Source organism: Vulpes lagopus, chromosome 6, assembly GCF_018345385.1.
Source record: "Vulpes lagopus strain Blue_001 chromosome 6, ASM1834538v1, whole genome shotgun sequence".
NCBI classification, from domain to species: Eukaryota; Metazoa; Chordata; class Mammalia; order Carnivora; family Canidae; genus Vulpes; species Vulpes lagopus.
Genome location: NC_054829.1, coordinates 117,257,696 through 117,270,371, shown reverse-complemented (window position 1 = coordinate 117,270,371; position 12,676 = coordinate 117,257,696). Strand labels below are relative to the sequence as shown.

Genomic DNA, 12,676 nt, shown 5'->3' with positions numbered 1-12,676 from the left:
TTCCACTCAGTAGAAAATTGTGAAAATTTGCTAAGGAGAATCTTTATTAAAATCTGAATTCTATGCACTGTCAGTCTTCTAATCCTATTTTTCTGGTGCTACGATCAGGATCGCTAGGCCACAGTTGCAAGTAATATAGAGACAGTGAATGAGACCCTAAAATCCTAGGTTTCTAGAAACACAATAAAGGAAACAAAACCATGTTATGTATTTATGGACTTTAGGGAAGTCCATCCCTAAGAGATCCTTATACAATTAATTTAATCTATGATAGGTATATAACCACATGGATTTTCAAAACTAGAAAGGATCACAGAGACCATATTTCCACTTCCTCTGTTAAAATATGAAAACTGGGTTCTAGAGAGGATAACTGATTTGACCCAACCAATACTGTAATACATGGCCAAGGTAGAATGAAAGTTTAAGTCTTGGCTTTTACAAAACTTCTTGACTTAGTACGTAGATTGTAAAATTGTGGGCACAGGGGAAGGGAAGGGGTGGTGGCCTGGCTTGAAGTTAGAGCCTAAATATCTGCTTTCAGTATATGCTGACTTTTGCTCTGAAGGTTCTATCACAATTCATTTGCAACAGGGTAGCCACATTTTAGCAACTGAAAAGAGCTGTGGAGATTAAATGTGTAAAATGTACTCTGAAGCACATGTTGGCCCTAGGACCTTATATATTCAATGTTATATGTGATAAGATGGCTCAGAGCGCATGATGAACCTGACTTTCAACATTTCAGTCATTTATACCAGGTGCTGCACCTCACAGCTGGTTTAACATTGCACAAAAGATATCTTTTTTGTTGTTTTAAAGAAAGGCAGATTGTGCAGTGCTTCGTTTGTATGTGTCTTGAGTATTGGAAGCTTGACTACCCTACATTCTCCTACAAATGGTACTTGAGAGCTTGTCTGGAGGTTCTAGCAGTGAAGCATAGTGACTCGTATACCTTTGACCAAAGAAGAGTCCTCTTCAACTGAATGCACACCTTTGGGAGGGATGCATGTGGAGTGGTAAAGGAGGAAGATATCCGCCTAGCCAGCCAGATCAACTGAATCAATCCTAATGATCAATGGGGTGACAGATGTCACAGCCAGATCACCCTTATAATCAAAAAGACATCTAATATTTCCATCTCCCCCAATAATTTGTAATAAATAATGAATTCTCAAAATTTATCTCACTCACAAAACATGTTTGTCCAAGGGTTCATGAAGCAAATCTTAAAGACACAGAAAGTAGTTTATCTACTTGGGATGTAAAATCTAAATTTCTTTATTCAATGAATACATATCAACCTTGTATAAGCTACTGTGCTAGGAACCCTGAGGGATATTTAAAAGTGGATAAGCCAAAATGAGACAGCCTTATAGAGATGTGAAGTTTGTGTCCATACAAGGATGCCCAGCTGAGGGGGTGAATAAAGACTGAAATGGGGACTTTATGAAAGCTCATGCTCGGCTTGACAAACCTTTTGCCCTGGCAGGTAACTGTCATCAACTGGGGCAAAGGAGTACCTTTTTCCAATTCACATAATAGTGCTGGATAGAGTAATGGTGGTTTTAAGTACAAAACGCTACCAATCTTTTGATGACACAAGTTTGATCACAACATTTTTTATTAACTTTTTCAATGGCTCTCCAATGCTTAAAGGAGAAAAGCAAGTTATTCAAGGTCCTTCATATTTGCCTCACCTACTTTTCTTGTTTTATCACCTACTACTTTTATATGCAGACTCCTTCTTCTAGTCATATTTCAACCTTTAACCAAATCTAGGACATGCCATGTTCTTTTATGCATCTCTGCCTTCCTATCAGCCTGGAATGCTCTCTCCCCAGCTCCACTTGACTTAGGGAACTCCTATTTACTAATTAGTACTCAGATTAACTACCCTCTCCCTCAAATCCAGCTAGCGTGAGTCATACCCACTTCTTTCTCCCATAGTATTCAGCACATCATTAGATCATGCCACATGAACACATGATATGGAATTTAGTCATTTTTGTTTTCCCTTCAAAACTGCCAGTCTTATTTTCACCATCTGGAAAATACAGTACATGAAGAAAGAAAAACATAGTTCCTAACTTGAAGTAGCTTACACTTATTTGGGAAGTTGATAACAGGGTAACTAAAAATAATCACATATAAGATATGTACACCTAAAAATGTAAAGATGTTTCATATCTGTTGCTTAGTTTGCTAAGTCACTGTCCATAAGAGTAGGCAAATCTTACTAAAGATTCAGATATGCCAAAGAGAATAATGAAACACTTTCAAAGACTCCTCAGTTGACTCAGAGGCATGAAGAGATCATGAAGAGTCTTTCAGGAGGAGTTGAAATATTTGGTTTCTGGTCCTGGGTTTGTCAGTTATTCACTGTGGGACTTCAGGTAATCCATTGTTTTTGCTTGGCTCTAGTTCTCTTGGCAGAGCACTGTTCCCAAAGGGTTAAGATACTCAAATCAATAACGTATACAAAAACACACTTAAAACTAGAAAATGCCACTTTAGGTGAATGTTAAAATTGACATTTTTTGTTGGTAGAATGACAGATTTAACACATAAATTTGGCTCATCTAACATTAATATCCACTGAGTGTAAGATACTGGCTGCTTCGCTGGACTCCAAGGAGTAAAAAACTGGTTTCCATTGCAGAGAATCTTACAGTTTGTTTTGGGGAGACAAGGTGGCTGCTCATATTAAAATAACTATCAGGAAAAAATGTACAAAGAGCTAAACAAGTAAAACAGAAATCAGTGTAAAAGAGGTCAAAAAGAGAAGTCACTTCCAGGGACCTGAGTTCCAGTGATCATGATGTTCTAATGACAAAGCAGTGATTTCTGTAGGTTGTGTAAAAAAAGAGTATTTTGAAATTCTGGGGCATAGAGTTTTAGGATAAATGCACAAAAAGGAGTAGAGAGATAACAAACAACTCAGATAAGAACAGTAGACCAGCTGGTTACAGCAGTATGTGTTCATAGGGCAGTTTCCAATTAAGCAGGACAAGTAGGCTGCAAGACAGTGTACAGGAGGTTGCTAAGTACTGTGGTACTCTGCTTCACTCTGGGGACAGGAACACTGCGGCCAAGCCTCTGCTCCCTAAAAATACTAACCAGAGGGCCTGAGACAGGCTAAAAGGTCTCCTTTATTATTATCTCAGATGCATTGTTAGATAGAGTAAATCTATGCCAAATTCAAATACACTGATCCTGATTTTTAGTTTTGGGGAAAACCACCACAAGAGACTTCATGTAGGTAGAGTACAGACACCCTAAATGGCAATGATTTTTTTTAATATATATTTTCATTTTGTTAGAGAAAAGAGAGAATGTCAGAAGGAATGTTAATCAGCAAGATAGAAAATTAATTTAAAGTTCTCTCTTTATTGTGACTAGAACCTTCTTGAAGTAATGAAGCACATCAGAAGGTAATTTTTAAATGTCAAGCTGGCATTAAGACCTTGAGCAATTAGACACAGAAGGGCAGAGACTACAAAACAAAATCTAGGGCAAGACATGTGATTTAGTAAAACAAGAATAAATAGACTTCACATGAAGTTAAAGCTTTTTAAAAATATAGGGTGAAATGTATTTAACTCTAACAAATTGCTTTAAAAAGACTTTCTAGCACTAGGTCACAAGATTATCCTAAAAATCACCATATTAAGCAGATGCTATATTCTTTAGAAAAGAAAAAGAAGTAACTCATTTATAATTTAGCTTTCAGATACATTATCTGGTTATTGAGACAATGCAAAACATTACCATCTTATAGCAACATCATCCAATACTTCAGTGGTAAATATAAACACTGAACAGATAAGAGGAACAAAGAATAAAGGGATGTAACATTTAGGAGGCACTCTTCATGTGTCACACACTTTTTCTTAGTGCTTTTATATTTATTTATTACCCCATTTAACCCTCAAAACAACTGCAAACACTTAATTTACAAATGAGAAAACTAAAGTCCAAAGAGGTTAAATAACTTTCCTGATGCCACTCTGAAAGAAAAAGACTACAATTTAAAAGTCTTACTCAAATGCACCATCAGAATTCCTTTTTGTCTTCCCTTTACTGCCTCTCTTGGAAGTGAATCCTCAAATCTTGATGTATGAAATAAATGCTATGATTGCCTCAATTATTTTTAAAATCTATAACTGGTACCTGGCTCTTAGACATATTATCAATTTCACTTAATGAGATAATCACTAACAGAGGATAACATCCAAATGCAAATAAACATTCAACTCAAATTTTACAGATACTAGTTGTCAGCCTAAGTCAGCAAATTCCTACACAGAGAGGAAATTATCTTACTTGTCACTTCTGTTCCCAAGCACATGGTGCATGGGTAGTGGGACCGGCTATGCCTTTCATGTGCATATATTTGTGACTCTTGATTTCCTGTTGGTGGGTAAGATAAAAGTTTTCCTAAAGTAACTAAGATAATTGAATAAAAGACAAATGAAAAAATGAAATGGAATCTGCTACAAATAACTTAAAAAACAAAAATCAAAGCAAAAGAAAACAATAGCTATAACCAAAAAAGACTTATTATTTCCTCCTGAACTGAATTCCCATCTGCTTTTAAATGGCAACATGTTTTTCTATTAACTGGGAGCTACAGCCAAGAAGGCAAAGACAATGAGGTTCTGGCCACCCGGGAATGGCAGGCACAGGGATGGCTGAAGGATGCTACCTGCTTTTAGCCTCTCTGTGGAGGCTGCTCCTTAGTGACCCTATTCCTCTTCCAGCTGGCAACAAATTTCCCCTTGGAACTCTCCTGAAAATTAAGAAATAGTGCAGTTCTCTATACCCTCTCCAGGGAGGGAAAATAGATTGGGGTGTAAGGGGCTATTTAAAACACTGGGCCTGTGTTAGCTTTTTTTTTTTTTTTTTTTTTTTTTATGATAGTCACAGAGAGAGAGAGAGAGAGAGGCAGAGACATAGGCAGAGGGAGAAGCAGGCTCCATGCACCGGGAGCCTGATGTGGGATTCGATCCCGAGTCTCCAGGATCGCGCCCTGGGCCAAAGGCAAGTGCCAAACCACTGCGCCACCCAGGGATCCCCTGTGTTAGCTTTTAAGAAACAATGTCGACTGGGCAAAATAAAGCACTGGGTTGAAAGAAAATATTTTTAAATAGTAACTCTCCTCTATCTCAGTCATTAAAAGTACCTATATCGTCTCCAATCACTCTCTACAGCTTTTGTTGTTCTTTCTTTCTTTTTTAAAGTAAGTTCTATGCCCAACGTGGGGCTTGAACTCATGACCCCCAAGATCAAGAGTCTCATGATCTACCTCTGACCCAGCCAGGTGCTCCTCTCTACAGATTTTTGATTTAAAAATAAAAATAAAAAAATACTCACTACAGTTAAACATTTTATGTTTCTAAAAGACAGACACTGGTGTCAATAATTTCGTCATCTCTGGCTCATCTGGCCAAATTCTTGTTCATATAGCTAATAGTGTATAAATTAATATATAATACATCATTATATGAATGATATATGAATGAATAATATTGATGATACCACTCTCCTGTGAAGACAACTAATTTATCAATATTTTCATTTTATACCAAAAGTGGCCAATGACACACTTTCTAAATCTGAAAAAATAGCTATGGCTGTATCAGGGTGTACTGCTACAAAGTCAGAGGGCTCTCCTTATGATAATGATGAAGGAAAGTCCATTTTTCCTAAACCATAATTTTAAAAATCTTTTTTCGTTTTCAGTTTGTTAAACGCTTGTTAAATATGTACTATGTAATAGGTTTTGTGCTAAAGGTTCTGGCCTTAGACTGAGGAGGAAATAAATTAGTTACATCAGTGGGAAAGCACTGGGTCTGTAGGAGTCAGGTGACTGAGGTTCCAGCTTGAATTTGTCTTATTGCTAAAACAAAAACAAAACTTCCAAACTAATTTTGGCTTTCACCAATGCTGTACCATTTTCATTCTGATGGAAAGAGGTGGGGGGAAAGATGGGATCTTATATTTTATTTGAAGCTCAAAGTTATATATCTTAAATTTCCTATTTATTAATTTTAAAACTGTTAAGATAACCATAGTTCTCTTCAAAAAATAGGGCTCCTGTGTGAACTGCCTAAATAATTAGACCAAAAAAACCCCCCACAAAACAAACAATATGGAACAAATCTGTCTTGCCTAAATCAAAATTCCAGAACTACTAAGATATAGCTCGGAATAAAATTTTATGAAGTTGTAATGGATTACATGTATATAGATTATAATTAGACCAGGGTGGGATATACTTTCCTCACCCAACCATTATGGGACCCAAAAGTGTAATTCAAGGAGGGACAGAATTTTCTTTTACTTTTCTCTGTAACTATTTTTAGAAGATCTGATATAAAAATTAACCAAAAATGAATGTGCTTATATAATAGATTGAATAAGACAGGTACTACATAAGAACTAGCAAGCTGGTACAATAATTCCTGGCACCAAATGAGTTTTTTCCTTTCAGCCAAACAGAATCTCACTGGCTTTGATTTTTGTTTAGCACTTCTATGTTACTACTATGATTTACTTCAAAGCGAGAAAGGCACATTTATACCTTGCTGACTGCTCTTCCATTTCACTCTGCTCAACGGAAAGATTTATGGTTTCTTCTCTTTGCTGTTTCCTATAAACTAACATATCATATACGTGATCCAGCCCTTGGTCTCACATCAAAATATCAAAAACTGAATTCTAGAAATGCTGGGGCAGTCATTTAACAGCAACTATATATTCATTTTAACTTAATGGACAGTCATGTCAAGAAGATGTTCATAAGGATTATTTTTTCAGCTAGGACTTTAAAAAAATGTATGTACTTCAACTGCTTCTCGAGGTAACTTTCTACATGATTCCCCCACTCCCCTCCTGCAATGAAAATGAAAATCCTACAGGGGGAAAATCAAATGTACACACTTCATAGCTGAGACAAAATAATGAGGAGATTTGGGATTTATTTTGGTTGCTGTTATTAGCTACGACTGAATGATACATTCAGCCCAATGCTACATGTGAATTTACCTACAATACTCTCTGAGTACGCTGTCTATTATGTATTAATCTCTTTGGCTTTTTCAGAAGACAGATTATAAACAATAGCAAGCTGACAGAAGAATATGGAGTCTCAGTCTGCTGGATAATTCAGAATAAAATGAATTTATAATTTCTTATTTAAAAAATATTAATTTCCCAGTATAAATCTGTGTCAGTGGTATTCAGAAGATATTTCTATGTTGAGGACTACAGTCTGTCCTTTTTTGAGAAATGCATGTAGAAAAGATGCACAATTCTTTTAATGGAATTTTATTTTGTAAATAAAAATGGCCTAAGCAAAAAGTTGCTAGGGACAGGAAAAAAAAAGTTTCATATTTTCACAGAGGTCTTGCTGTTCACAGCTAAGGACAGACTGTCCCTTTTACAGCTTTTATTTTTTATTTATTTTTAACTTTTATTTGAGAGAGAGAGAACATGAAACAGGGGGCAGGAGCAGAGGGAGAAGCAGACTCTCCACTGAGTAGGGAGAGTCTGATGTGGGACTGGATCCCAGGACCCTGGGATCATGACTGAGCCCAAGACAGCCACTTAACCAACTGAGCCAGCCAGGCGCCCTCTTTTATAGTTTTTATGAGAGAATTTTTGTTAATACATAAGTAAACCGACAAAATTTTCCAAAATGATTAAAGGTAGTAATAATATAATCTCTCTGCCAAGTCTTGTACTTCTGAGCACTTGTATGATATCCTAATTTCATTTTTATGATCTCTATAAGAAAATAGTATGTAAAGTTGTGTACTATTTCCATTTGATAGGTCAAGAAATCAAAATTCAGAGAAACGTGTGAATAGTTGGAGCTGATGTATCAAGAAACCCCAAAGAAGAAACTTGTACTTCTAGTCCACTGTTCTCCCCACTATACCATGTTAATTCTCTGAAGACTACTTTTTGAGAAGTAACAGAAGCCAAGTAAAAACAATTGAGATATAATAGAGGCCGGGTAAAATGCAATTTAGTGATTACCTGTCATTTTTTTTTTTTTTGATTACCTGTCATTTAGTGCATTTCCTGTTTTAAGATTTCTTAACATACAGTTCTTTCTTTTTCTTCTTAAAGATTTTATTTATTTATACATGAGAGACACAGAGAGAGAGGCAGAGAGACACAGGCAGAGGGAGAAGCAGGCTCCATGCAGGGAGCCCGACGTGGGACTTGATCCCAGGTCTTCCAGGATCATGCCCCAGGCCGAAGGCGGTGCTAAACCGCTGAGCCACCCAGGCTGCCCAACGGATAGTTATTAAAACAGTTGGCAGGAAGCTATCTTTTTGCTAATGACCCCAACCCGCTGCTTTCCTGCCCCCAAGGTATCTTGAGGAGAACTCTCTTACCTCTGCTCCTGAATATGTATCTGTTTGGAAGATGAGTTCATCCAGATTCACGTCATTACTGATTGGCATAGAGTGAAACTGCAGGTTAAGTATTTCCCTTCTTGTCGCTGCATCTGGTAAAGGCACATAGATGATTCTGTCAATTCTTCCAGGCCGCATCAAAGCCTACAGGGAAGATGAGACAATGCAGATTAACCAAACTCAGAACTGACATTATGCATGAAAGGTACCAAAGAAAGGGGGATATCTATAATCTCATGAATAACCCACTATCACCCATAATTAGCACATAAAACAAGTGCTAGCGATTTCTATAATCTATTTCAAAGATTCAAACAAATAATGTTCAAGGTACTTTTGAAAATAGCAAAAACAATGCTTCTGAGGGGTTTTCTGCTTCTCAGCAACTGTCAGGTCAATAAAAGAGGTCTATTTTCTCTTAGGGAAATGTGTAATATGATTTGTATTCACTATATCAAAACACTTTTTTGGGGACTTCCTGCAATAACTCTTAAAATATGGGTTAAGCTGTTTGAGAGAGCCCTCAAAATAGCACAGCTCTGATAAAAGAGTACTTCTAGACCTGAAGTAGTTAAATGAACTTCCTTCATATTTTATTGGAGCCTAATGCCCAAATTATCTTAGAGCTAATGAATTAATCTATTCAGAAAACTTTACTGAGCATGCACTATACATTAGACAGTGTTCTTGATACTAAAAAATAGCATGAATAAGATAGATATGTGTAAAACTGACGGTGGTGATGGTTACATATGTCTGTGGATATACTAAAAGCCACTGAATTAAATATTTTAGATGGGTTAAATTTGTTATGTAAGTTCTATCTCAATAAAGTTATTAAAACAGACACAGATCTAAAATATGTGTGTGTATTAAGGGGCTGGGGCAACTTTTAGTTGGGGTAGTGAGACAAAGCCTCTCTGAGGAGGTAACTTAGGCAGATACCCAAAGGAGTCAGCCTTAGAAAGATCTGGGAGAAGAGTATTCAAGGTATCAAGCAGAGAAAGCAGGAATGACTGATATGTTCCCAGAAAAGAAAAAAGAAGAAAAAAAAAATCAGTGTGGTAGACTGGATGAAGGGAAAAGAGATAGGAAATAAGGTCCGAAAGATAGTCATAGGCAGATCTTACGGCCTTAAAAGACATGGTAAAGAGTCTGGATTGTATTCTACTCATAAAGAGAAGTCATTGGAAGGTTTTAAGTAGAAGATGAACTGGCATGATTTATGTTAAAAGATCACTCATGGGGGCAGCCCCGGTGGTGCAGCAGTTTAGCGCCACCTGCAGCCTAGGGCGTGATCCTGGAGACCTGGGATTGAGTCCCACATCGAGTCCCACATCGGGCTCCCTGCGTGGAGCCTGCTTCTCCCTCTGCCTGTGTCTCTGCCTCTCTCTCTCTCTGTCTCTACGAATAAATAAATAAATTATAAAAAAAAAAGATCACTCATGGGATGATATGTGTAACTATGTCCCAGAAGGAAAGAGAAGATTGGGCAGAAAAATTATTTGAATAAAAATGAGTCAAAATTTTTCCAAATTGGTAAATAAACAAATTTAAGGAGCTCAGTGAATCTAAAATTAAATATAAAGAAAACCACACCTAGACACGTCATAGCAAACTGCTGAAAACCAAAGACAAAATCTTGAAAGCTGCCAGACTGAATACAGTGAACAATAATTTGAATCACCAATGACTCTCAATCAAAACAATGAAGGGCAGAAACCAGCAGAACAACATCTTTAAAGTGTTGAAAGAATAAAAATGTCATCCCAGAATTCTTGTACCAGTGAAAATATTCTTTAATAATGAAAGAAAAATTAAGTCATTTTCAGATAAAAGAGAACGAGAACATTTGTTTCTAGCACAACTGTACTACAAAAAATGCTAAATGACATTCTTCAGGTTTAAGGGGAATAACCTAAGATGGAAAATTGATTCTTTAGGAAGAAATGAAGAGCACTGGAAATGAAACACCACGAAACTGTACATGCCTTCCACCTTTAAAAAATTACTCTTGGTGCTGACATAATCAGAAATGGCATTTCTTGAAGATTTAAGAGACACTTATAGTGAAATACAGCACATTTCTATATGTGCACTTTTGAATGAAATACCCAGAAAACAAGGTTTGATAGAAGTAAATACAGAAAATAAGGAAGGGGATCCCTTGATGGCTCAGCGGTTTGGCGCTTGCCTTTGGCCCAGGGCGCGATCCTGGAGACCTGGGATCGAGTCCCACATCGGGCTCCCAGCATGGAGCCTGCTTCTTCCTTTGCCTGTGTCTCTGCCTCCCTCTCTCTCTCTCTCTGTGTCTATCATAAATAAATAAATTAATTAATTAAAAAAAAAGGATTTTACTAAAAAAAAAAAAGAAAAAAGAAAATAAGGAAGACATGAACATCTTCTAATTAAAATAACAAAAAACCATCAAAACCTTGAAAATGTAACTGAGGCCACACATAAAACACTATAAAAAATACCAACATCAAACCTCATATGGTTGCTCTGTAGAAATTAGTTCTTAGAGAATTGGCGCACGCGCGCGCGCGCACACACACACACACACACACACACACACACACACACATCATGATATTCTGTGAGTAATACATTGTCCTCTGTCTCTGAACCAAGAATCTCATGTCTTTAGCCAAGCCCGCATGAAATTGTGGCAGGCTAACTTGTTAGCTTTCTAATAGGCTAAAGTCTCAGAACCTTTATACTTCTTGACACGTATGTTCCTAAAAATGGAGTCTTAAAATAATATAAAACAAAAATTGACAGGATTAAAGAGATAAAAAGATAATTCCACAATCATAATAGGAGATTTTAACTCTTTTCTTAGCAATTACAGAACTACTAGAAAACGAATCAGTAAAGATAGAGAGGATTGAGGATCTGAACAAGATTATCAATCATTGTGACTTAATTGATATTTATTTATGGACCACTATACTCAACAGCTGCAGAATACATATTTTTTCAGTACAATTGGTATATTCACCAAGACAGCTCATATGATGAACCATTAAACAAAACTCAACAAATTCAAAAGGACTGAAATCATACAAAGTAGTGCTCTGACTGTAAGAAGGTAAATTAGAAATGAGTAACAATCAGACATAGAGGAAAATCTCAAGCACATGAAAATTAAGCAATACCCTTCTAAATCAACCACAGGTCAAAGAAGATATCACAATGAAATTAGAAAATGTTTCGAGTTGAATGATAATGCAAATCTAACAGTCAAGATTTGTGGAATTTGGTTAAAAGCAGTGCTTAGAGACAAATATATAACTTTAAATGTTTATGGTGGCCTTTCACGAAGATGGCGCCAAAGACAAAGAAGGAAGCCCCTGCGCCTCCCAAAGCCAAAGCCAAAGCAAGGCTTTGAAAGCTAAGAAAGTGGTGCTGAAAGGCGTGGATCTGAACAGTCACACAAAAGAGAAGATCCGGGCGTCACCTACATTCTGATGACCCAAGACCCTGCGTCTCCAAAGGCAGCCCAATATCCTCGAAAGAGCACCCCCAGGAGAAACAAGCTTGATCACTATGCCATCATCAAGCTTCCCCCGACTACTGAGTTGGCCATGAAGAATATAGAAGACAGCAATACATTTGTGTTTGTTGTGGATGTCAAGGCCAATAAGCACCAGATCAAACAGGCGGTGAAGAAGCTCTATGACATTAATGTGGCCAAGGTCAACACCTTGATCAGGCCTGATGGAGAGAAGAAAGCATATGGTTGACTGGCTCCTGACTATGATGCTTTGGAACTTGCCAACAAAATTGGGATCATCTAAACTGAGTCCAGCCAGCTATAAATCTAAATATAAAATTTTTCACCATGAAAAAAATGTTTATGGCAGAAGTGAAGTCCAAAATCAATAACCTAAGGTTCAAGAGTAAATACAAGGAAGGAAATAAAATAGGAAACAAACAATAGAGAAAATTGAAAGTCAAGGGTGGTTCTTTGAAAATACATTTTTAAAAAGATTTATTTGTTTTAGAGAGAGTTGGAGAGAGAGAGCGAGCACATGAGTGGGGAGAGGGACAGAGAATCTCCAAGCAGATTCCACGCTCAGTGCAGAGCCTAATGCCAGGCTTGATTTCATGACCCATGAGATCATGACCTGAGCTGAAATCTGGAAAGATTTAAAAAAACTTACAATTCTAACCAGACTGAACAAGGATAGAAGAGAGAACAAATCACCAACATCAGAAATGGAAGAGAAGTTATCACT

At 37.0% G+C, this 12,676-nt stretch overlaps 1 protein-coding gene across 5 annotated transcripts in view; it reads right to left on the bottom strand.

The window, feature by feature from the left end:
- Positions 1-12,676, bottom strand: part of SPATA5 (spermatogenesis associated 5) — a 362,021-nt gene that overhangs the window by 85,246 nt on the left and 264,099 nt on the right. For all 5 annotated transcript variants that reach the window (XM_041758978.1, XM_041758977.1, XM_041758979.1 and 2 more), the window contains exon 15: positions 8,412-8,576. In XM_041758978.1, coding sequence (XP_041614912.1) covers positions 8,412-8,576 — 165 coding nt within the window. The remainder of the gene's footprint in view (positions 1-8,411; positions 8,577-12,676) is intronic.